The sequence below is a fragment of the Asterias amurensis genome, chromosome 6, assembly GCF_032118995.1.
Source record: "Asterias amurensis chromosome 6, ASM3211899v1".
Classification (NCBI taxonomy): Eukaryota; Metazoa; Echinodermata; class Asteroidea; order Forcipulatida; family Asteriidae; genus Asterias; species Asterias amurensis.
The window spans coordinates 16235793-16262377 of NC_092653.1; the positions used below are offsets into that span (position 1 = coordinate 16235793).

Genomic DNA, 26585 nt, shown 5'->3' on the forward strand with positions numbered 1-26585 from the left:
GTTATTGGTTATAGATCACTGTGGTGAGAAAAGTACTTTTGAAAGGGTTACAGAAACAACTGGTTCAAATTCTAAGGAGAGAAATGATCTGGCACTTTTAAAACAAACGATTGACACCTGTTTAACCTGGTGGTATTAACCGAAATTCACAACATCTGCTAAGCGGAGAAAACCACACGTATGCTGTCTGATTAAACGTCAAAATGACACGTGGTGTAATGTAAAGGACTGGTTCCATGGAAATTTTCTGCTGAACAAAAATATTTATTCAGACAATAGGCATAACACAATTGTCCTTTTACAGCACACAGACACACATTGGTTATTGTCGAAGACCAGTAACTGCACTCTGTGTCACCCAAAAGCATCGAGTTTTGGGCTCAAAACTAAGCTGTTTTACTCAGTTTCAGACAACTACTTAACAATTTGAACACAATTAAGGAAAACCATTTTACTTTTACTTTAGACGACAAACGGTTATTACATTATTTCTGCATAGCCAAATTCTATAGTCCAAAACTGAAGAGCGAACGATTTTAGCTCAAAACAAAATTAGCCAAACCTTCCTCAATCTATTCAATGGGAGACCTTTGGAAAGTCCTTTTTCTACGTTCAGGTGCTCAGACCTAAGCCTGCAATACTGAGACATGTGCGCGCACGCTCAGAAACACAAAAAGGACTGTTGTGTCTCCTGGCGCCAGCATCTCAGTCTCCCATTTTTACACTAATACAGAGAACCATCACCCTTTCAGGGCGTACTATTAAGAATTTTCAACTGGCCAGCAAATAAAAACTGTCTCCCATTATCTCTTCAAATGCAGGCTTATTTTCTGGTTGCTAGGGAAGTGACAGTATCTCTAGAGACGAGAAGGGACTCAGCAAACAACTGAACTGACCATGACATTATTGACATTAATACAACAGTCACTCATTTCAACAACTTAGTCTCCCGCCAAAAAAAGAAAACACACAAAAACAAACAAATAACGACTGTGTGTTGATCTTTCAGATATTTTTTATACTCAAACCTATGTCTTGTTCAAATAGACGAGTCAGCTCCAAAAATGCCCTACATTGCGGAGAAAGGTTTTCATATTTATAGGTGGCAATATTTTCAAACCAGAAGAAATGTTGACTTTGGATGAAAATCGTATTTCAACCTGATTGAAACATGATTTTAGAAGACTGACAAGGGTGATCACTGCATCTGTATTTCAGATGTTTTGCTGGGGTTCCTTCACATAACAATTTACAGTGTCAACAAAATGTACAAATCCCTTTTTTATTTTTAGCAGCATGTTACTTTTAGTGTTATTTCAAGAAGCAATCCAAAATGATGACTCATTTGTCAAAAAATGATTACAAACAAAATCAGAAGAACAGTATAGGCACTTAAAAAAAACTGTCTTGAATTGCATTATTAATGGGGCATGTACATTTTCCTCTGGTCCTGGGCACACTGTGAGGAAAGTGATAAAAATGTTATTGGAACTTTGCAAAGGGCACCACAGCAATTGCAGAGGGCACCATGGCAATTGCTGTGGGGTGCCCTTGGTAATTTTGAGGCCTGTGAACATGTTGGAGAAATAAATAGCAAACCAAGGACCAAACGCTTGTGTTTATTTCTCATGTCTGTTGCAGAAAATTTAGAATTTGTATTAGAACTTTGCAAAGGGCGCCATGGCAATTGCTATGGAGGGCCAGGGGTTATTTCAAAGCCTGCAAAAAAGTGTTGGAGAAACACATAGGAACCAAAGCAAACCAAGGACTAAAGCGCTCATGTTTATTTCCAAAGTCTGTTAAGGAAAACGTAAATTTGTATTTGAACTTTGCAGAGGGCACCATAGCAGAAGCACAGGGCACCACGGCAATCGCTGTGGGATGATTTAGGGCCTGCAAAAGTGTTGGAGAAACGAATGAAACCAGAGCAAACCAAGGACTAAAGCGCTTGTGTTCATTTCCCATGTCTGTTGCTGCAGCTGTTTGGTATTGAAAAAAAACCACCTTCACACTTGACCTGTGAAAACCCGTGCAGAATTTAACACTGGTTGCACAACACAGGACTCCATTAATCATTACAGAGGGGAGAAAAAAATAAGTACACACTAACTGGCAGAAGTAAATATTGACAGTAATTGTTGGGCTCAATTTACATTTCTAAACAGGCTTTATGGGACTCTGTTGGCTGATGAACGTTGTGTAGTGGAAAGAAGAAAACAAATTACTGGTTGAACCATGGTGGAAGCAATGGGTGAACCAAGGTTTTAACTGGGGCTTGGTAAAAATGTGTCAAAAAATGGAAATTGAAAAAATGGGTTCCAAACTGTACACTTTCCTCTAGAAGGGGCACAACAATTTTCCTCTGGTAAGGGGCACCTAAATGGGGAAACTGTAAGTTTGTAATAGAACTTTGCATAGGGCACCGCAGCAAAAGCACAGGGCACAAACCTCACAATCAAATTCTGAGGTCTTGAAATCCAATTCAAGTATTTTAGTGAGAAATTACTTCTTGCTCAAAAACTACTTCAGAGGGAGTCATTTCTCACAATGTTTTATACTATCAACATCTCTCCATTACTCATTACCAAGTAAGTTTCTATGATAACAACTATTTTGAGTGATGACCGATAGTGTCCAGGGGTGGATTTCACAAAGAGTTAGGACTAGTCTTATCTCGAGTTAGGACCAGTTACTCGTCCTAACTTAGGACTGTCCATGCAATGTGTATATCTCCTAGGACTAGTCCTAAGTTAGGACTAGTCCTAACTCTTTGTGAAATCGACCCCAGCTCCTTTTAGAAAGCTCAGCTCAACTTTTAATTTGTCAGTAAGTGTTGATAGCCATCCGAAGAGAGGAGGAATGCATCCTTAAAAAAAATATGTACTTTGGAGTGGAATCACTCTCAGGCCGTTTCCCCCATGTACATCCTGCGCATCATTTAAAAAGTGACAACTGGTGCCTTAATAGTGAGGGGGAGGAGGAGAGGGGGGGGGGGGCTGGGCAGGGGCGATCAATAACCCTCTAAAGTGGGCATTGTATTCAATTAAAATAAGCGTGATGGAAGGCACGCTCCGTGCAATTACTGGGGCCGATACGACCTTCGCTTACCTGTACATGAAACTGTCAGGTATTTTTTAATACGGATCGAGAAATACAGGTTCATACGGATCGAGAAAAACGTGGCTAGTAATGATAGTCGCTGATTAAAAAATGGATATGGAGACACTGTACAAAGGCTCCGCTAGTCACCAACTGTGATTTGGACATCAGTGGCAGGGAGAAAAACAGATTATATCAACATGGTATCCTGTTTCACTTGTTTGTATTAGAAGTGAAAGGCTTGTTGAAATGTCAGCATAGTGTCATAATAAACGCTTATTTAATTGGCGCGTAATGAAAAGGTTTTAATTATCCAGAGCAGCTATTTTTTGTTTGATATAGAGTAGCTATTGTTTTCATCAAGACAAATGGTTTGAAGCACGTACGGTTAAATATTGACAGAGAGAGGCATTTAAATTCTTATCTAAGAAATAATTTATTGGAAGCACATGCTGAAACATCCACTACTTCAATATATTTTGGGAACACTTCAAATAATCAGAACCGTACGCACAAAATAATACTATTGATGCATTAATGTCGCGGAGTATAATAAAATTATCCAGCAGACAACTCTCCACTAAAAGCAAATTCTAATCCTCTATAAACGCCACTGCCATATATATCAACACGCCCATTGTAAAGTAATTTGCATGTACAATGTATTGTGTAGAAACATCCCTCCCCCCATTCTCCTGACACAGTCCCTGCGGTATAGAAGTTCATGTAACATATAACCAGTGGCAACGACCGCAAACGGCCATCTATGCGCAGTTCACTGATAATTCCCTGACCTCGACCTTGGGAAAAGAAATAATCTCCTCTCTCACTCTGCCTACTGGAGCTATCTATTGCAAACCCCCGCGCAGCAGTAAGGTTGCAAACAAGACAAGATTGGAATGAACAATGAACATTTAATAAAGGACTTGCTTGCTAGTGACGCACGAATACCGACGAATGCAGGGCACCCTTTTATTTTATCTTCTTCTATTCCTTTCCCCCTGTACACTCAGAGAGTCGATAGGATGGCACGTTTTGGTGCCCCTGCAAATCTTGAAGAGCCCGACGCCATGGTTCTGCCTGCTTGACTAGAGGACATTACGGCGGCGAAATGCAGAAAGGGGGGAAACAAGCCACTCTTTAAGAAAAATGTTTTGCAAAAACTACACACTGTAGTTTTAAGACGCATGAAAGTGCACTTCTATCAATATTGTGCTGTTATTGTTTTTGCTCTAGAGACTCCCAAAGCTTGGATTGTTAACCTATGAACGATAATATCAACCATGAGGGTACGTGTGCACACAGTACAAACAGAGTGTCAGAGTAAGACCAAAGGGATCATTCATTGAAGGAAATTACAAAGCATAATCTCTCCTCTCCTCTGGGAGTAAAGAACACAACAATCTTGGGGTCCTTCACATAACTGTCAAACTTCTAATCTTTCTGCTAAAGGCAGTCCACACTAGTATTGGTAATTACTCAAAATAACTATTAGCATAAAAACTTACTTGGTAACAAGCAATGGAGAGCTGTTGGGAGTATATAACATTAAGAAAAACAGCGTCCTCTGAAGTACGGTGGCTTTCGAAAAAGAAGTAACTTTCCACGAATTTGCTTTTGAGACCTCAGAATTATACTTGGAGGTCCCCAAAATCAAGCATCTGAAAGCAAACAACTTCAGGTGACAAGGGAGTTTTTTCAATCATCTCGCAACTTCGACTACCAATTGAGCTCAAATTTTCACAGATTTTTTATTTTATGCATATATTTTGGAGATACACCATGTGAGACTGAGAAGATTGGTCTTTGACAATTACCAAAGGTGCCCAGTGCCTTTAAATTGCCAGAAATTAAACGACCCAAACTTGTTATGTTAGAAAGAATAAAACCAATGGATTCCATGAGACGGCTCTTTCCAAAGTATGTATCATAAAGAAACCTACATGTATAGCGGTAACAAAAGATCCATAACCAAGTCCTCTCATACGCCTGTATTTCCTACCTTTATTATTTACCGAGGAAAAAATATCTCTATCTAAGCGTAAGTTTGACCATTCTTGTATTTTACATTCAAATGGCCAGCTTTAAAGCTTACTATGTATTTTGTTTCAAGACTTATTGTTTAAGGCCTTGACTCAGATTTTGTGGTTTATTTGTATAAGTCCTATTTCTGCTCATCCAAGCAAGGGAAGGTCGTCAAGTCCAATACCACCTTGACCTTGTTATGTACAGTTGACTGAACCAGGTTTCTGTCATAACCACAAATATGCAAATGAAGACGGTCCTTTAAAACATTGATGCCCCCAGGGCGCTAACCAACAAGCTCAGTGTCAAAGCCATTAGTCAGAGAGAAACAGGTTCTGTGTTATGCAAATCATGACGAGAATACTAATTAGGATGCCGGCAAATCGCCTCAAAGAGCAATCACTGTTTTTTTTTGTTTTTTTTTTCAAGTGAGCTTTCAGACTGCAACAGTAAAGTCAGGGCAACTGACACTACAAAAGAGGTGGCAATGGTTGTTTTTATTAAGGGTTTTCTTGTCAAGTTATTAACACAAATTAAACCTAGGACGACCGAACATTAAGCATATTACATGTAGGAGAAAAAAACACATGAACAAAAAGTAGGGATGCAGCACAGCCATATATTGACTTGTAGGCCTTGAATTTCGTTCTTGAAGGCGCACGACAGTTTTCCTCTGGTAAGGGGCTTTCTATAAGGAAAATTCAAATTGTATTGGAACAAATCATCAAGACGAATCATGCGACGTTAGCGAAAGAGCTCACTACAGAGAACACATCAAGAAATCATTACCCAGTCGAAGACAACACATCCCTACAACGTCCTCCATTGACCTTCAGAGTTTCCATTAATACTGTCTGCTTCTCAACAACATGCCTAGCGTCGTCGAGTCAATTTTAGTCAATAATTCAACAGATTTACAACAATAAAAAATGTGTATAAATATGACATTCTCAAATAGTTCTGGGCAGAAGGGGGAAATTTGACAACTAAAGCTCAAATTTAGACGGTCAAACATGTGTGCGTGGTACACCGGTTTCCCATACATTTAATCACATAACGAAACTCACAGTTACACTGTGAGGTCACAGGTCATAGGGAGCAGTTAGTGAAGATGGGAACAAATAAGCCTCGGAAAACGGACAAATAGATCAATACTTGGACTGGCAGACAGACTTGATTGTTTTTGGAACTTTATCGACTACACTGGAGATTTTGTTCAGGAAGTTTCATTCAGCCAGCAGAGACTCCTAATATTGAGCAAACTTCAAGTCCAAATAACTTTTTTATTTCCCAAATGATCAAATAGTGTCTGAAGCAAACAACTCTGAATGATAACCTTTCTGAAGAAAAACAATTGCCGTAAAATGAGTTAACTTTATAACTCCTCTAGTTGGTAAGACACTGCTCTAGAATTGCAATGGTCGTGGGTTCGAATCCCACCCGAGTAACATGCCTGTGATGTTTTTTTCACAGGACTCGGGAAAGTACTGAGTATACAGTGCTAACACACATCGGTGTATGGGTAAAAACCAAAATTAATATTCTTTATCCCCGATGCAAATTATCATCTCTTTTATAACTCCTTCCAATAAACCCATTCATTGTTCTATTTGGCAAATCATAGTCAAGCAGTTAAGCGCAAGCGGCCTTTTTGAGGTACATGGCGGACACTAGGAGTACACTGCTTGGTGTGGGTGTGTACAGACAAATCTACCCAAAACCAATAATGTCATTTATCTTCAAGTACGCGCTAATCCTCCAATCAGATTCGCAGAATGGAGTGGTGATAAAAACCTATATTGCACGGCTAATATCACTACCATGCGTACTGTGTGTTCTATGTCACGCGCCAAGTTTGCTTGAAGATAAATACGTTATCACACGCGCGCTTGAGGAAATACGGAAAGTATAGCGCATCTGCGTCCCATATCCAACTCGGCCGGACGCAGAAGAGCTATATTTTTCCGAATTCCACTCGCGCTTGTGTGATAACTTATAATGAATGTGTTCACCATATCTCAAATAGCTTATGGACTCAATCTCTGGTGTTTCTGATCAGCAGAGTGTGGGTTCAAGTCCTGGCCTTGGCACTTGTCTGTGTCTTCAGCATAAAGTATGTTTAAGTATACAATATACTTAAATTAGAAAGAGAAGGGGTTTGCCCCAGTGTTTCTTGCATAGTCTGGAAGCAATTCGTGCCATCTCACTTTGTATACCTTTCAAGGTGTTGTATTTCTGTCGCTTCGTCTCATAATATCATTCAACAATCTTCATCTGATTTGATTTTACGATAGACATTTACGACAGATATAGCACATAATAAATTAACACAAACATTATTTGTTATTATCCTACATGGCAAAATCATGCATCCACATTAAATAGGCAACAAAATTCAATACAAATTTGAACCCCACACATTACATACCGTACAAACTTCACCTCAGCGCCTAATTCACATTCCTTCAAACAATTTTGACACACCACAAAAGTTTAATTTCCAGAGTGTTCTCCAGCGAGGAGGGAGGGAGGGGGGATTATTTAGTGATTTTTATCTCTTAGCAAAAAAAAATTGTTATGACAAAGACGAAATCTCTCTGTGGATGGTTTATGTCAATGTACTATCTCGGTATCTCGGTGAAATATTTATACTGCCTCTCCAAAAGGTGAAACCATCACTGCCAGAATTTCCTCCCTTTTTTTTGTCTTCTTCTCCATCGATGATGTGTTAACCAAATGGGTATCAGCGCGTCCGATGACACTCGGCTCGGATTATGCAATAAATAAGTAATCTCATAAGTATGCATTACTTGTCAGCACTCCTTTTGATAAAGAATTCTGCTGTTTTCCCTGAATGATTCCTCCTTCTGCGTCTCTGTATTTGGCACTCAGGGATGCTTTCCACCTGTGTGTACTTTGTATTGGAGGTCACAGTGCAACGAACGCTCTTTGTACGTCTCTTTGTACACTACGTCAGTGCAGTTTGGTCTCTTGCGATGGGCCTGTCCAACCGTAATCAACGCCGTGCCCTTGTGCATGCTGACCGCTCCATTAGGTTACGCTGACCAACGCACAGACTGACAGGGGGAGTCGATCCTCCTGACAAGTGATGTGCCGAGATCCAACAATATTGGATTAGTTTCAGCTTTATATAAAAAAAAAAAAAAAGTGTGCTTTTTGAGTGTTTGCACAACTCCATTTTGATTAGGTGGTGGATTGCTACCCCAGTCCCCGCCTGCTCTAAGCATCAATGTTTTGGAGAGGTTTTTTTTTTTCCTTTCTTTTTTCTATTTGACACATGAGTGGGAAGAAAGCTGAAGTACCGTGTGAGCAAACGATTTGAGAGAGATTTAGCGAGGATGTGTCAGTCTCAGAGATGATTGTCTCGTTATAAGGGGGGGGGGAGATGAGGGAGTTATCATCATCAATGTGTGATCAACCCAAATAGGACACAAGGACTGAGTGCTTTATGTGTGTCATTAATACTTAGGAAAGTACAATATACATAATTAAAAAAGTAATTGTCCAGTTTTCTATAAATGCATAAAAAACAACTTGTGAAATTCTTCTAGCACATAATTAGTTGGTCCACATTCAGCTTTATGTGTGCCATTAATACTTAGGAAAGTACAATGTAACTAATTTCAAATTGTCCATAAAAGTCAACTTAAGGAAAATTTCAGCACATTTGTTGGTCCTCTTTCAGTGAAAACAATGAAAAACAGTGGTCTGTGCACATTAAAGAGACCATAAGTAGGCCTTTTTCAACTGTGGAAACCAAAGTAAGACACAGTGACTCCCTGGTCAAAATTCCAGTTGAACCTAGTTAAACTGTGTTTAACTGGAACTAGTTGAAAACCAGTTGGTAAACTAGTTAAACACAGTTAAAACCAGTTGGTTTAATATGGAAAATGGACAGACACCAACTGGTTCATAATTTAAACCTAGTTGAACACAGTTAAACCTAGTCCAAACCAGTTGGTTAATATGGAAAATGGACGAGTTTGGTCACTATCCAGTTTAACCAGTTGACCCCAGTTAACTAGGTTCAACTGGAATTTTGACCTGGGCTTTGAGAGTCTTTAAATCCAGTCCCAATGGGTGACCAATTTTACTTGGGAGGTTGTTCAGAGAAAGTTCTTTGCAATTTGTATTTGACCACACAAGATGTTCCGCCCAAAATATGTATACCTTAAGTTGACAATGACAATTTGTAGTGTAAGACAATTATTTCGCAACGAATTTGACTAGAATAACAGGTTCAGAGAAACTTCCATTCCAAACGCTAAAGTAGAGTTGTAACTAAACAGCGGAGATAAAAATACACATCACTTACAGGCCACAACATAATTTGATATTAATGTATCAGATATACACCACAGCTGCACGTCAAAAATCCATAGAAACAAACCCCCGAATAAAGACACCCAGAAAACAAAAATCCATAGGAGAAGAAAATCTGCTGTGTTTTTTTTTTTCTTCGGTTTGGCGTTTGTGTTGGGATTCCTTGGGTTTGTGATGATGGCAACCTAATACCATTTGCCACCATCTGTACCACCATATATCGAACAAATCCTTGTCAAAGTGATTGATCGTAACATAAAGAGCCACAACAGCCTCCATTTTGTTTCAATTTCCTGTTGATAGGAGACCATTTTGAGGCGCTGTAAGCAATTCCTATACAGGGTGCTCGCTGGATCCTGACTACTCAAGTAGAAAAGGGAGACGAAGAAAGAAAAAAACGACAAAATTCGACCCCACACATCACAGCAATCCTCTTCACCCTCCCACAGATTGATTTTTCAGCTCCAGTTTTCTCTTCAGCGCAGAAATAAAAAATAGTTCAGATTTCTAGGTAACTTCCTGAGAATTTTTTTTCTCATATTTTGTTCTCTCATTTATGGAGTGAAGCGTAAATAAGCTTTGAGTAAGTAGGATTTGAAACTTTGCATGGTGGAAATAAGATATAGAAGAGTTTGAGGTAACACCATGTTGGGGTGGTTCTGAAAAGAACCGTTGGTTTAACTCGACGTTTCGATCAGTATGCTCTGATCGTCTTTTTGAGTAATAAAAAATTGACATGGCACGTGTGTACATGTACCTATCTGGATGTAAGAAACAAGTTGCCATTTCACAGGACCAGTGTTGTAGCTTGACCAATTTTAGTGGTGGGCTCTAAATCAAATTTAGTCCACCAAGGGCGAGCGGTTCAACAAAACGATTCCTGTTTAGATATGGGGCTATCAATGCTGAAGTGCAATCTGGGGGGGAATCTGTGCTGGGCAGCCTTATGTATTTTGTTCAGAGTGCTGGACGAAACTTGTTAGTTCTGGAATGCCCGCCCGGCACCGCCCATCATGGCTAGGACACTGTACAGGAGCGCAAAGCATTATCCAATTGACAATGCCGTATCATTAGCATGCGTAAGAATACGCGTTAATGTCCTGGAGACACAGTGCTTTGAGTGCCTCTCACGCACCGCTTTTCCGTTATAAACAACAAAAACCGCTGGGCCCAAAATGAAACCTTGACAGGTCAGGTACCCTTAACACGTCTCTACTCCAATCAGATTGCAGAAATTATAGCTCCGTGTTTGCCAGCCCATCCTGACCTTTAAATCTGCTCGTGGTGAAACCAAGCGAGAAATTAGGCAAACGTGGGGTGCAAAGGCAGAAAAAAAAGAAGAAAAAAAGTGAGCAGATGATAAACGAAGAGGAAGAGTTAAAAAGAGAAGAGATGTGAGAGAGAGATGTTTGAGTGCATATTGCATCAGTGCTCACACCGGTCGTCAACCCCCATCTACGGTCCAGAAACTCATCCTGGTGGAAGGTAATTCAGCGCGTAGTTGATGACTCAGTGAGACTAAGGGAAATGATATATCCCAAACATGATGGATAGAGAGTTAGTACTGATTGGAATAAAAATAATCCCCTCCCTTCTCGCCCCCCCCCCCAACCTTTCCCAAAATGTTGAAGCAATCTGCTTGGTGTAATCAATATATCACTGTGTCCCATGTTAAGTACATTTGTACATCTTAATTCAATCCCAGACCTGATACCTCACCTTGCCTCCATTCCCCTGGTCACTGCCTTGGTGCCCTTGAAATGCTCCAGTAGAAATTTCCTCGTAGGGTGCCCTTTACAAAATAAATGCCTTAGTGCCTTTGCCCTTTCAAACATGATGCATACAGGCCTACAATCCGCCTCATCTTGAAGTATTATTTAGTCATATGCCTTATGCAACTAACAATGTAGGCGCATCGGAACTAGCAGTGTCAATGCTTCAATCATTCATATAGGAATTTTTTTACTTAAAACCACACACGTTGCCTTAGATCGGTCGAGTTGGTCTTTGAAAAGCGTTTGTAACCATTGTTATAAAATGCATATGATTAGAAAGATATTTTAAAAGTATAATAATCCACACAAGTAATCACTCGAAATTGCGTGGTTTTCCCTTTACCTCGTCGACTAACATGATCGGCCATTTATGGGAGTCAAATGTTTTACTCCCATAAATGGCCCGACCGTGTTAGTTAACAAAGTAAAAGGAAAACCACGTAATTAAGAGGCAAATTTGTGTGGATCATTCTATTCTACTTTCAAATTCTTTCTAACCATATGCATTTCATAACAAACGGTTACAAACACTATTCAAAGACCAACTCGACCAATCCAAGGCAATGTGTTCCTTTAAAAGTTTGTCTTTAGTGATATGCAGCCCTGATACTTCACAGAGGCAATATAGGTGATTGCCTTGATGCCCCCTAGTCATTGCCTTGGTGCCCTTGAAAGGCTCCAGTAGAAATTTACAATTTCCTCATAGGGTGGGTGCCCTTTACCGAGGAGCAAATGCCTTGGTGCCCATGCCGTTTCATAAAACGTTGCATATAGGCCTGTCTACGTACAACTGTTTAAAAGATGAGTGAATTTCCCTTTTACACTGAGCAGACAGTGCATGCAAGAGCGCAGGTGGGAAGCAAGGTGCCTGCAGGGGATAGGAACTAGTAGATATATCCATTCCCCGGTAGACCAGAGATCACTTACAGCCTAAGGAAAAAACATTTTTACATCCCATCCCCTAAAAGGATAATCCCTACATCAAGATGCAGGCCAGCTTGTTTCTCCATCCACGGCCAGAAAAAGAAGCCAAAGGAGTTGAATGAAATCAAAGAGAGAGAGATAGAGATGAAATGAAGAGACACAAACGGGGGCATGAGATGGCAGACAACGTGGACCACCATTCTTCATCTAACGGCCCGAGGTACACAGATTCTTCAGCATACTCTTCTTTCCATCAATCAGATCCTCCATGGAACATCATCATCTACGGGAATTCACTCCAAAAATGGATCTCCCCCAACCCCCCCCCCCCTTTATTTCTTTTCTTCTCATTCTTTTGTTACTATCTCCGGCAATTTCAAGGCCCCTGGAGATGGTCTTATAGCTCCTTATTAGATTTGAGAGATCTTTACGATAGAAGGAGATACGGCACAAATACGGGAGATTTTTATGCAATACCGTGATATAATGAAGTAAAAGGTCGGTCATCGTGGTTTCATGGGGCATTGAGGATCCTAAACGGCGCATCGCACGCAATTCTCCTATAAAAAGCAAGGTGACCTTTTCAAAGATGTTCGTGTCAACTACTACTTTACAAAACCTCTTCCAGGTACAATCTTAAAATCTTAACTGCTTTTGTGAACAAGAACTAAAGACATTTTTGGAGTCATTAAGCATCGGTTCTGCTCAGAAACAACACTACTCAATAGAGATTTTCACATGGTGTTTACCGCAAAACCCTCTTTTGATTACACTTCCACCATGCAAAGTTTCAAATCCTACTTAGAGAAAGAGTTGCCGGGAAAAAAATTGAGAACTGATTTTTAGTTTTCATTTTCCACTGACCCTGAAACAAACCACTTCAAGAAATTATTTATGATTTGAGGCATTGCATGGTGATGCATCAATATATATTTGGTTTGCGGTAACACCATGTGTGTATCTACTTGCCAGGTAGAGTTTGTTCTTTAGAGAACTGTCTTTCTTCATTCTACTACCACAGAGAAGATTTATCAGATGTTTGAGAGACTTCTCAGTTCTGAAAAGAACTGTCCTGCTTTTTATGATAGAAATTCAGATCAAATTTAATCATCATGTTATAAACCCACAAAAGAGTAACCGGCTTCTGACAGGCATCCACGAACAAAGATACTGACCAAATAAGGGAGACTGCAAACAATGGGGAAGCTCATTTGGTAGCGTAATCTAGAGGTCCCAGGTTCAAACCCAGTTCCAGTCAATTTGCCTTTGTTCAACCCAAAATTTAATCAAATCTCAAAACGAATTCTTATGGGGCAGAACATTTTCTTAACTAATTTGGCACATTGGAAGACCTCCCTCCCTAGTTATTGTTATTATTATTATATTTTATTTTATTTTTGGAGGGGGGGGGGGGCAAAATAAAGAAGATGAAAAAAAAAAGAATCAATTCCTAATTTCTACACAGATGAGGTTTCAAGGGGAAGCTGGCAGCTGAAATGACAATGCGTACACGGTATGACTAAGTCTAGAGAACGGTGGTTGATAGGCTGTTACTGGTTTATAAAGTCCTTTTTGTCCCACATAATTCACTCAATTGGGTCACTGATATGGCTGCAAGTGTCTAAAATTGATTTTAAAACGCAGCCCTTTTGTAGTTTTGCTCCACATCGATTCGATTTGCGGAGTTTGTTCTAACGTACCCTCCTTGTCTTGTGCTAAAAAATTAATGAAAAAAATAAACCCTTGTGTTTTTTTGGTGTTTTTTTTTATAAACCTTAGACTGAACCCTCGATTAGTTGTTTGCTTTGCTGATGCTCGGTTGCTTTTTTTTTTTTTTTCCAAGATTTATGATTAACTTTTCATAATGTGAAACAAATTTATAATAAATAAACAACTCATGGTGAAATTTTCTAGGGATTCTTCAGGGATTCCTTCGATATCAACAAATATTCCATCGAAATAAAAATATAAAGTTGTCAACCACCACTGCGCAAAAGAGATTTACACAATGTGCTACCGCACATTTCACCTGATTATACTCCCACAATGCAAAGTTTCAAATCCTACTAAAAAGAATATTGATAATTCTATATAAAAAAATATAAAATAATATAAAAAAATCAAACAAACAATAATACAAAAAAATGCATACAGTGTTCTTTCGCGGATGAAATTCACAATCAACAATTAAAGAAATATGTAAACGGACAAAGAACAACAAACAAACAAAAACACAAGGGCAGAGCAACACAATCACAACCACTGACCAAAACAACCACTTGAAAAACGGAAAATATGGACAAAAAACAACAACAGAAAACACACATACAGACAGAGCAACATTACAGTAGCACAACACAACCACAATCACTGACCAAAACAACCACTTGAAAAACAAATGCAACAACTAAAATGTAACAACAGCAAAATATGGACCAAATACAACAACAACAGAACACAATAGCAACAGGCGTAGCATCATTATAGAGGCACGACACAACCACAATTACAACCACTGACCAAAACATCCACTTGATGCAAATTTTATTTTGCTAAGCATCCAGCTCCCTTCAGAGGGGAAAGAAGAAGAGAAGACGAAGAAAGAAAAAAAGATCCCAAACAAATTGTAGCCACAGTGGAGTAGTAGCCCGGAGTGTATCAGTCCTCCACTATATCATTAAAACACACATTGGGTAATATTCCTGCATTGCTAGATGGGATTTCAACCTCCTTGGGCTTATTTTATTAACCTTTCCAACTTGGGCAACATCCACTTAACTTCTTTTCCTATCTCTCTCTCTCTCTCTATCCATCGTGGTTGCAAACAAAACACAACCCCTTGTGCCAGTTTCCTAAAAGAATTTATCAGGTGTAGTACTTTTTTTTCTTTTTCTTTTTCCTCACTCCTTTGGAATTGCAAATGTTTTGACCAGGAGCCAGGTTGTCTGGTCAGAGCCTGAGCGTAATGCTAGGATTGTATTATGACTGGTGCCCCTGTCTGATCCTAGTGCGTTATGTGCCACAGCTTTACTAAGAATTTCCTAAAATAGCCGACATATGGCGGCACAATATCCCCCAATCAGATCTACTCAAGTAAAACGTCGATGTTAACCCATCTATTTCCCCGCACTTTTGAGCATTCTTTCTCACCGGCTTTGTGGCATGTCCAGACAAGCATTACGAACTCAACTCTTCTGAGACGAAGTAAAAGGGCAAGAGGAAAGACGAGGGGGGGGGGGGGGGGAAAACGTGCAATTTTCCCCACTTAGTAGTGATCTGAAAACATTTTCTGTCGTTGCGAACTGATCCAGCTGTATGTCATAGGCAATCTTGTATACAGGTGAATTCGGACGTTGGGGCCAACATGTCTACAAGCTCTCGGCCCTTGAGAGTCAGAGGGGGATATCAGAATTGTAAGAGAGGCGCTTCATCGGCGTACGCGTTAAAATTTACATGTATCCATTATCCAGTTGCGGGTAGAAAGGGGATCAACGCCTACATGGACTGCGGCACCTATTAGATGTGTAAGCGTTCTGGCAAGTCTGCCATTTTTTTTTGTCTCCAGTGATGTCTCACTATAATCTCGGTGTTGTTTCTAGCCCTGCGCTTGCATGCATTTTGGAGTAACCTTATATTGCCCAGCGAGCCTGTCAGACTAGATAGTGGCTTGTTGCTGAAATGAATATGTTTGAATTGCCATCTCTGTGGCGCGGGCTTTTTTTAATTTTTTTATCGGGGAAGACAATTCCTACCTGGGATCTGATGCCTTTGGGTCGTGACCCGGCCGGAGACCGATCCAGTAAGCACGGACGCGCTGCGCCAGCTCCTCTCCTGACAGTTTCGTGTCGTTTAACAAAATGGAATTCTATCGGCGATTCTTAGTGAGAGGGTTGACAATTAAATTTATACTGGATTGGCTATGGCCAGCAGGTGTGAATGAATGCAAAGCCCCTCAAGTACTGCGTTTAATCACATTGGCGCCAATCCTACTGACTGTAAACCTCTTCCACGGGCAGCCAGAGAGTCGGGCTGGCCTAGTCAAGTCGAGTCGAGCAGAATCCTAATCTGCCATGAAAGTCAATTTCTAATGTTTTTCCTTCGTGCCTGTCTCTTCCCTGCCAATGTCCCAGGACACGTTAAAGACTTCTATTTTTGATGTGCCAGGGCTTGTCTAGTGTCCCCAGCCCTCCCCGCGTTTCTTAGTCAAAACGTTTGTCAGCGCCGGCGCCGCGAACTGAGGAAGGAATAATAATGCAAATTCACGGCGGACGCTGCATGAGAGCCATGACACGCTCGGATTTCCGATTCTCGATTGCAAACCAATACAAAGGCTCAAAATTATGATCAGATCCAGAGTGGTGCAAGGCATGTGTGGGTTTTTTTCTTCTCTCTCTCTCTCTCTCTTAGTCTCTCTCTTTACGTTATATGTGTGTGAGGCAATTTTGGCCGGTGGCCCGAGAGTCCCATGCACTCTACACACAGGTTTATTTCCCATAGGTAGCGAATGAGACAGGAAATTACAGAGGCATCGACCCTCCAGCATCATGCACAAACTGGACTATTGCCATTTTAGATGTAAAGGTCAATACCTTTCAAATGCCCTAGCAAGCCCCCGAGCCCTCTCTCGCTCCTATCCTCTATATTTTCTCGCACATGACTGGCTCCGAAAAACTGATTGCCGATCACTGCCCTACAAAACAAATCATGATGGGGCGGTAGCGGCATGGTTGAAAGGCGCACATGCACGGCCAAGCCGGGGATGGAATTGCCTGCAAATAATCATTTGTGTGATGCTCAAACGTTGCTCGGGTTTTTTATGCGACACACGGAGTACATTCTGCCAACCAGGAGCTTGTCGTTATATACCATGGGTTTTTTATGGTCAGGCATCGGGTTCTCCAAGGAGCTTCATTTCCGCCGGTACTTGGCTTGGTGCTCAGGCTTTAATTCCTCAATCGGCAGATTTAACTTCCCCCGGACCCATTTTTTGATGGGGAGTGATTCAAAGTTTTATGGCAAAACTGAGGACATTAACTGCTCATAAACCATTGTAAACTCCAGCGGGATAGACAATCAAAAGGGACGACCCAGCCGGCATACTGCCATTAACCTCTTCCTAGGATATTTATCTTAAAAAATTTATCAAAGTTAATCAATGTAAAAAGCAAGAACTCTTGACTTCACATTGCTGTTCACTTCACCCATTTACCAAATCAATAACAGGCCACTTCAAGTAGCAACTATCTTGATAACGGGTGCTCTTTAAAGGCATTTTTCCCTTTCTTCATTTTTTTATCAAAAAAAAAAACAAAAAAAAAACGACGACTTGTAAAGTTTCATCTGTCCCCATGCATACCCCCTGGGTGAAGGGGAAAACCATTTTTCTCTGGGTGTTGAGTTTCTATTGAAAGAAAAAGTGGACCACAGAGTGCAAGTACAATTGATATGGATGCCTGTTATTGTTAGCAAAGCTCACTACTTAAGCAGCTAGCTCTGGAGCAGGTCAAAGGTCAGAACTTGTACACCAAATAGTTTTGAGAAAACAATGGGATAGGTTTGATTATGCTTTAAAACTCAAGGTTGGATGATCACCGGTAAGCTTAAAGGAACACGTTGCCTTGGATCGGTCGAGTTGGTCTTTGAAAAGCGTTTGTAACCGTTTGTTATAAAATGCATATGATAAGAAAGATATTTTAAAAGTAGAATACAATGATCCACACACATTTGCCTCGAAATTGCACGGTTTTCCTTTTACTTTGTGAACTAACACTGTCGCCCATTTATGGGAGTCAAAAATTTTACTCCCATAAATGGCCGACCGTGTTTGTCGACGAGGTAAAAGGAAAACAACGCAATTTCAAGTGATACTTGTGTGGATCATTATATATTACTTTTAAAATACCTTTCTAATCATGCATTTTATAACAAATGAATACAAACGCTTTTCAAAGACCAACTCGACCGATCCAAGGCAACGTGTTCCTTTAACTACCGCCATTTTTGTTTTGGTAAGAAAGTTAACAGCTTAAGGATTATAAATTCTCCAACCATCGACGATAGACACTCAAGCCTATTTATTAACCCCCAAAGACTGGTGCCTTTAAACGATTCGCTCAAGTTTTAACTAAATTCTATTGTCGTCTATTCAACAAAATGATATTAACCGTCGTTAATAAATCATCACCCAGCATGTTTACAGGGCAGCATTTCATCTCTCCACCATTGTCGAAACTAAAAGCTAATTAACCCAGAAACCTTGAAAATATAACATTTCCCTTCCTGTATAGAATACGCAAGCCGCCTTCCTGATAATTACAACGATCAAATATCCCGGAATTTCATGCTTGCGCTGCAGTTACAACACCTGGGATTTGTGTTTCTCTAAAAAGCGTCTAGGAGTGAATTGAAATGTATCCTACACAGAGGTGGTGTGCAATTTACTCCTGGACGACACCCGAGCCGGCAGTTTAAGAATTCCTGGCTTACAAGGGCCTTTTTACTACCCAGAACTTGCAAAAATATTTAATTCTGGATGAAAGCCGTGTGTAGGACACTTAATCCGTTTACTTGTATTCATTTCCTATCAAATGTTCCGCTGCAACAGTAAAGGCACTATACAAAACTTCTAACCCCCCCGTAAAAAAAAAGGGGAACACACAAACAAACCAAAAATAGTTCACAATGGAAAAAAGAAAACATTTGTGTAGCAACAGATTAAAATGCAACAGTCTATTTAAAGGGTTCATCTTCTTAAGCCTCCCACTTTAATGAGCAAACTCGTATAGTGTTACCTCAAGCTAACACTGTTAGTGCATTCAATTAATTTTCTGGTTTCCCTCAGCAAACGGTTTTCGGCGGCCATTAGCGTAGCGTGATACTCGCTAACTTCCCAGAGGCCGGGGTCATTTACGCACGCCGCTGCTAATGCGTAGCGGTCAAACGATCAAAAGGTTTTTTGCCTGCAAGTAAAATGCCATGAAGAAACCCAACCCTAAGAAGTTTCCACCGGGTCGCAACCAGCCATTAAAAAAATCACAGCTACTAAGAATGCAAAGCAGCATTCCTCACCTTAGCTTAGGTCTTTCTCTCTCCGTCATGTTTGTGAAATCGTGTGTTTATGGCAACAACCTTTGAATGATTAATTAACACCCCAAAGAGCATCTCCGTTGAATTAAAAACCACTTACTAAAAGTCGATCTTTCTAAAGGGTATTTTTTTTTTTAGCTCTCACGTGAATCCCACCAAACAACCTGTTATGAAGGAACACCGGTGGTGTCTCGTTTCATGCCCGCTAATAAATTGGTTTTTCCTCTGACCCATAGTTTTCTAGGATTGCGCCTACGGCGGCGTTAGATTCACGCCAACATGAATGGATTTTTGTATCATTTCTGTTTGGTTTAGTGCAGAATAAGAAAGGGGTAAACAACTTACCTCTATGCCTGTTGGTCTGCCTGTCCATCATAAGGGTCACATCCTCGACCTGTCAACAATAAAAGAATAAAGAAAACAAAACATAAATACTCACATTTATATTAATTTTGGTTTATACCCATTATATACATATATACACCGATGTGTGTTAGCACTGTATACTCAGTACTTTCCATAGCTCTGTGGAAAAAAAAAATAACAGCGTGTTTCTCGAGTGGGATTCGAACCCACGACCTTTGCAATTCTAGAACAGTGTCTTACAAACTAGTCATTTATATTTTTATTTTATTACATCCAACAGCACAATAAGCACGCAATAAGTTAGGGACTGAAGACCTAATCCACATGCAAGGCTCTGATCCGAGGTGGGATTCGAACCAGGGTCCACAGAGGTGTAAAGGCAGGGAGAGAGACCGCTGAGCCAACCTCATCCCCAGGATGTAAATGTAGTCGTCCCTCTCAAAACAATTCATCAACCATTGGTTGGTTTCAAATTAAGTGTATGGGTTTGGGGAAAACTCAATAAACTACGCTTGCAACATTTAAAACAGTGCAGTGCTGCCAACATTTGCATCTTGTAATCAGAAAAAAATCGTTAACAACAGTACCGGAGATATTTCACCACAATCGGGAAAAGGTTTCAAATATAGGAAGATTTTCATATTTGGTCATCAGATTATGGAAAGATCGGTTTATTTTCAAGTATAAGAAAAAGTACTCAGCTAGATATGGCCAAAAACAAAATTCAGTCATACACACATGTGGCCTGTAATAATAATGTTTCATTCCTAAACGCTGTTAACATGGCATAGCATGTTGTGAAATTTTATTAAAACATAGTCGATACGCTCATTATGTATTCACATTTACTTGATATCAGAAAAAAGAAAAACGTAATTAATTTTTTTTTTTTTTTTTTTTTTGCAAGTGGTAGTGTTAGTAAATCAATACCGGTGAGACTCGCATCTACTCCAAGCAATTATAACTGAATTCCTACTACATCGGCTTTTTCCTGCATTCACACTGATAACAAGTCATCCAATGTCATACACAGCAATCGACAAGGGTAAACGAATCTCAGATCCCATTACATGAGGTCATTAGATACATTTCAGTTCTGCGAGTCGCGTTACACTTAAACGATGTGGCATAATAGACGAATATTGCACTGCCTGAAATTGCTATTACGTACATTTTTTTTTCTTCCCTTCTCTTTTCCTGACATGATGAATACAAAAATATCTTCGGACGACAACTACACCATGTTGGCCAGACTCGTTTCTTAACCACCAGAGGGCGCTTTAGAGACAACACAACACGAGGATGTTGTCATTAGGATGAGAGACCCCCAGTCTAATGTCAGCATCTATGTATCATAAGTCCCCGCATCTTATGAATGGTTGGGCTCAATCAGTTTACGTTAAAATTACCACAATTGGGTCCACCGAAGAAAAAAAAACGCGGGGGAATTCGCCCCGTGGGAGCTGTTTGCATATAGGCATCATTTGCTGCCCCATTAGCCGAGTGAGATTGGCCATCCATCACATCCAGTGAGACAATACTGGATTCAACCCGCCATCTTAGAGTGTGACGAAGGAGATGGCACTAAAGATACAGGAAGACATATCTAAGAAAGTGGCCAAGACCTCACTTCATAAAGCTGTTCAGCAGAAAATTTTGCTTGGCAAATTTCTTGGCTAAGCAAGGAATAACTGAGGTACCAGTGGCAGCAGTGGTGACTGTGTGATGTTCTGGCTGTAAATCTGTTTTTGCTGAGCAAAAATTGTTTTGTGCTAAAGCAAGTTTTTATTACCAGGGCCAAATTTTCATAAAGCCTGTAAGCACACAAATTTGCTAAGAACAGAACAGTACTGCTTAGCAGAAACAGATTACCAGCTGAAATTTTTGAACACACCAAGATGGACCAAAGATACTTTACTTATACGTTTAAATGAATCTTGGTTAGTTTTTCAAAATTAAGGAACAATGGGCACAGATCGGTTTTCGTAATTTTTGTGGAGAGTAAGATTTTTATAGTTGTGCAACTTCAGTTGTGAAACTTAAAGTTGCTATGGAATTTACAAGTATGGCATTAATGAATACCAGGTTAAAGGGGCAGTGTGGGGTTGAAATGGCATTCTAAACACTTTATTGTAAGTCAAGTCCCTCATCGTTTACCACATCACCTTTCTGTCTCCACCTTCCCTAGTCCCCCGAGAGATGACACTATCCCATATTACTCCCCATCGATCATTCAAGCAAGCCATGGTATTGTCCCACCCCCCTACTACCCCTTCAATGTTTGCTTTCCTTTCAGCTTCATATGAAAACAAGCACATCAATATCTACACAGCTGAAGAAAACGCTATATACTGACATCTAAACTTAGCGGGCAAAATCACTGAAATATTATCGTCTATTTACTATGAGGAGAAGAAGAAGAAGAAGAAGAAAAATGCCATGGTAGAGGACTTGATGGATGGGCTGGTTGCAGAACCAATTGCAGAACTATTTGCCTTGTAAAATTATTAATGAATCTGCAGGATAGATTTTATTTGTATGCAATCGTGCATATTATGGCCCTTTTATTCAGCAGTGATCACAGTAAAATCTGTTGCTACGCTACCGCTTTTCTTCGACCACTCATTCCTCGTGGCTTTAAACACCGGTTAGTTATCGATAAACCACAAAATAGATAATGCACTTGGGATTTCTTTGCTTGAACCCTAAACCACAGCCCCCCTACATGCTACGTTCGGTGTTTCTTTAAAGTGGCTATTCCCGAACCAATAATGCAATTATCCACTACCCCCTGATCTGCTTTATATACTAGAAGTGGACTAGGTCGCAATTAGGCTTTTAAGCATGCAAATTCCCTGTCTACATGGCTGCACTCATGGGATAAATTCCCCGCTTGGGTAGGGTCCTTCGATACATTACAAGTGGCGGTGTTTTTTTTGAATTGCACCTTGCTGTAGTGGCTTGAATACTCTCCTCACAGGGGAACTTTCCGCTGGTAATCAAGTCAGATTCATTCAAGGGGTAACGTAACAAAAAACGCATCAAATGTTTCAGCTGATGAATTACAATTTCCTTTTTAAAGGCACTGGTGGACACTTTTGGTTATTATACTCAAAATAGTTGTTAGCTTCAACTTACTTTGTAACGAGCAGTGTGGAGCTGTTGATGGTATTAAACATTGTGAGAAACGGCTCCCTCTGAAGTAACATATAGTATTTGAGAAAGTAGTTATTTATCACTGAAATATTTGAATTGAATTTGAGACCTCAGCTGAGGTCTCGATTCAAGGCATCCAAAAGCACACAACTTGTGCGAAAAGGGTGTTTTTTCTTCCATTATTCTCTCACAATTTCGACAACCAATTGAGCTCAAACTTTCACAGGATTGTGATTTTATGCATACATGTTGAGATACACCAAGTGAGAATACTGGTCTTTGACAATTAAAGCAGCGAGACAAATGAACACAGAGAAGAAAAAAATGAAGTAAAAACCAATTAGTGTGTAGACAGTAAAGCCATAGTACTACACAAGGCTCTTTCCATACACACAACTACAGTGCATGTCCTTAATTTAAGGACACGGCCTATCAACCAAGCCAAGTTGCCACTGGCTTCAGTTACAACTTACATTCCACATTCATGAGACAATGTCTCCCTACAGTTATTTTTAGCAACTTGCAGTAAGCAGTCTTCAATCAATTGATAGTATAGCCCCAAGTTAAAGGGGCAGTCCGTTCAAACATATTCCTCAGCTCGGCCCAATTAAAGGGGCAGTTCATCAAAACAAATTCTTCAGCAAGACCCAATTTCACAGAGGTGCTTAAAAACAAACAAAAATATTGCTTAAAAAAATTGCTACTAAGCTCAAATTAGCTTGATACCATTCACAGGTTGTACAAGTGACATTGTGTTTTGGCTGGTAACCTTAATCCGGTAAGTGTAATTGTCTTTGCTGAGAGTAATACTCTATGAAATTCGGCCCTGATCTAAAGCACACGCGGAAATAGTGAGGGCTGTCACTTTGGGATAAATACAGAAATTAACTGCTTAATTTTAGAGACATGTTTTCTTTTTAAGGCAGGTTGTTCACCAGGGTCCTGTCTCTATGTTCACATAAACCTTGGTTTATACACACACATTTAACACTAGACACTACACTAAACAAGTCCCCACACACCATCAATCACCTAATGATCTAACAAGCATAAACATTTTCCAGGAACAACATTATCACATCATTGGTTTCCTTTCCATAGCCACAAGCACATAATGTATTAGTTGTTGAAGGGCGTAACTGATGAACTAAATCAGCTTGTGGCTATTACAGGCGGCAAAGTGGCCAAGACTTTACATAATCTTCATGTACATATTAAGTACCCAGACACGCAAGAGCCCAAGCAAAAATTATGTTGGGCACCAGTCACAGACTGTACCTCGTCTTGTAACCTGTTTGTTTCTGTACATAATCTCCACGTACATATTAAGTACGCAGACTGCCAGAGCCCAATTCCATAAAGCTGTTCAGCAGAAAATACTGCTTGACAAATTGCTTTGCTAAGCAAAAAATTTAAGTTTGGGCACCAGTCAGGGAATGTAGTTCCGTCTGGTAACCTGTTTCTGTTAAGCAATAATTTCCTGTGCTTAGCTAGATGTTGTGCTCACAGGTTTTACGAAATTGGCTCCAAATGAGCCAACCTTATTTTTTCAAAATGGCTGAGCGGTTGAAATATGTGGAGACATTCTTTAATTACGTGAAAGAATGAAGCACCAATGTATGTTCAGGTACATTTACAAGCGTGGGGCCCACGCATACTAACCCTAACCATGTCTAAATGTTTCTAGATTTGCGAGTTATTACATGCTGCTGGATTGTGATGGTTATCGGAACACTGATTATTCACAAACACCTAGGGATTACTGCTTAGTAACAAACAATTGCACTTTATCCTTTTCATTATAAATCAAGACATTTGCCTTCAAGTCACATACCACAGCTGAGACCAGCGTACCAGACAATCACTGGATAAGTACAGATTTAAAGCGAGGAGTTTAAAAAAAATCTCAAATTGTGCCAGAGGGAGACGAACGAGTGTAGTTTAGCTACTCCAAATCTGAGCATCACTGTGGGCTTCTCAAAGCCACAAATGTTTCCCTTCCCTCCCCCCCCCCAAACAACCCCCTTTCCTCCAGGTTGAATCTTCAAAGTAACAAATGTCCCAGCCTCGCGTATTACTAATTGGACCAGCCTAACTTGCACTTCTGAGCGCCACAGTGAATATAGCCTGATGGATGGATGCGTTGGCCGTCTTCCCCGCACATGACAAATTATAAATTTGTCCACATACATTTGCTCGTGGGCATCCTCCTTCCCCTTTTCGGTACAATTGCATGGTTCAAAGCACTGAGACACTTCATCCTCAAGAACGAGCGAGTCGTGTTCCAACTGTAAATGTTCACTGGACTTAGCGGGTTGTGCTTGACTTGTACAGTAAATACTCAAGGTAAGATGCCACTGGAATCCACAACATTCTTTGCACTCCGTTTGAGAAGCCGTTCCGACTTCTAAAACGCTCAGAACTTTACCATGGATATCTTTTAAAGGCGCTGGACACCTTTTGGTAATTGTCAAAGACCAGTATCTTCACTTGGTGTATCCCACAATGTGCACACAATAACAAATCTGTGAAAATTTTGAGTCAGTTAGCCATCGAAGTTGCAAGAGAATAATGAAAGTTGCAAGCAAGTTGCAAGCAAAAAATGTTGACTCTAAGAATCTGAAAATATCTTTCTAAAGACAAATTAGATGTATGATCTTCTGTTAGCACTTGTTCAACTCATTTTGATTCTGGGCCCAATTTCATGGCTCTGCTTACCGTAAGCACAGAATCGGCACTTATGGAAGCAGGGAATTCTGTGCTTACGGCAAGCGTATTTCACGGGTTAGCGGCGAATTTTGGCTTCTGCGCGTGCGCACTCCACGTTACTAGGCATTCTACGCTTACAAGGCTAGCACAGAACTTCGGCGCTTGCACGTAAGTGGGGAATCGCGATCGTAAGCGCAGAATTCGGAGGTAAGCAGAGCCATGAAATTGGGCCCTGGTCTTGTAATATAAATTCTGCTCTACAGCCTTGTGGATTTTCCCGCCGAAATTCAAGCCCTGTTTAAACATCAAATTGAAACTTAGATAAATGAATAAAGAAACCATCATCTGTGGTAATTAATTCCATGGGGGTCGAGGACCATAAATTTCAATCTGTGCATTAAGTTCACTTTAAAGTTAAACAAATAAACGTTGTGGCCGCTGATGGATCCGTGAATACCTGACATGACATTGAAGTCCCAAACCACACACATTCTCACATCTCTCATATCACATCGTAAACATCTCCTGAACTCACTCGCAATTCCTTCATGTCCGCTGGTGTCCTTCGCTAAAGTAGACGAGTTGTTCATCTTTACGTTAATGGCACCAGAGGGGGGCATGGAGGAATGATGTTACACAGTCAGCTATAAAGGTCAAACAGACCAGGGGCTCCATTTTCACAAAGCACTAAGATTCATCTCAAAGATTGGGTTGTCAATATCGCCATGGTGATTTGTATTGTGACATCACACTTTGCTTAACAATTAAGATCGATACACAGTTAAGATCAATTTTAACTCTTTGTGAAATCAGCCCCAGGGGCGCAATTTCAAATAGTTGCTTCTAAAAGATACACAAAAAGTAGCTAAGCACAATAAAGTCATGCTTACCAGAATAAGGTTACCAGCCAAATATCATGTCACATATACCATCTGTGACTAATGGTATCCTGCTTATTTGTGCAGACAACTTTAGAGCGACATTTGCTGCTTTGGCAGATCTATAAATTCAGAGCTGCTTAAGCAGTCATCTTTGCTAACAAAAATTCTCCTAAAGCGCAAAAAAAAAGCAGTATTACAATCACAGGTGGTATGTGCAAAT

At 40.2% G+C, this 26585-nt stretch overlaps 1 protein-coding gene across 7 annotated transcripts in view; it reads right to left on the reverse strand.

The window, feature by feature from the left end:
* The window catches only part of LOC139939118 (RNA-binding protein Musashi homolog Rbp6-like), a 198125-nt gene that overhangs the window by 36549 nt on the left and 134991 nt on the right, over positions 1-26585 (reverse strand). For all 7 annotated transcript variants that reach the window (XM_071934863.1, XM_071934859.1, XM_071934861.1 and 4 more), the window contains exon 7: positions 19599-19647. In XM_071934863.1, the coding sequence (XP_071790964.1) occupies positions 19599-19647 (49 nt within the window). The remainder of the gene's footprint in view (positions 1-19598; positions 19648-26585) is intronic.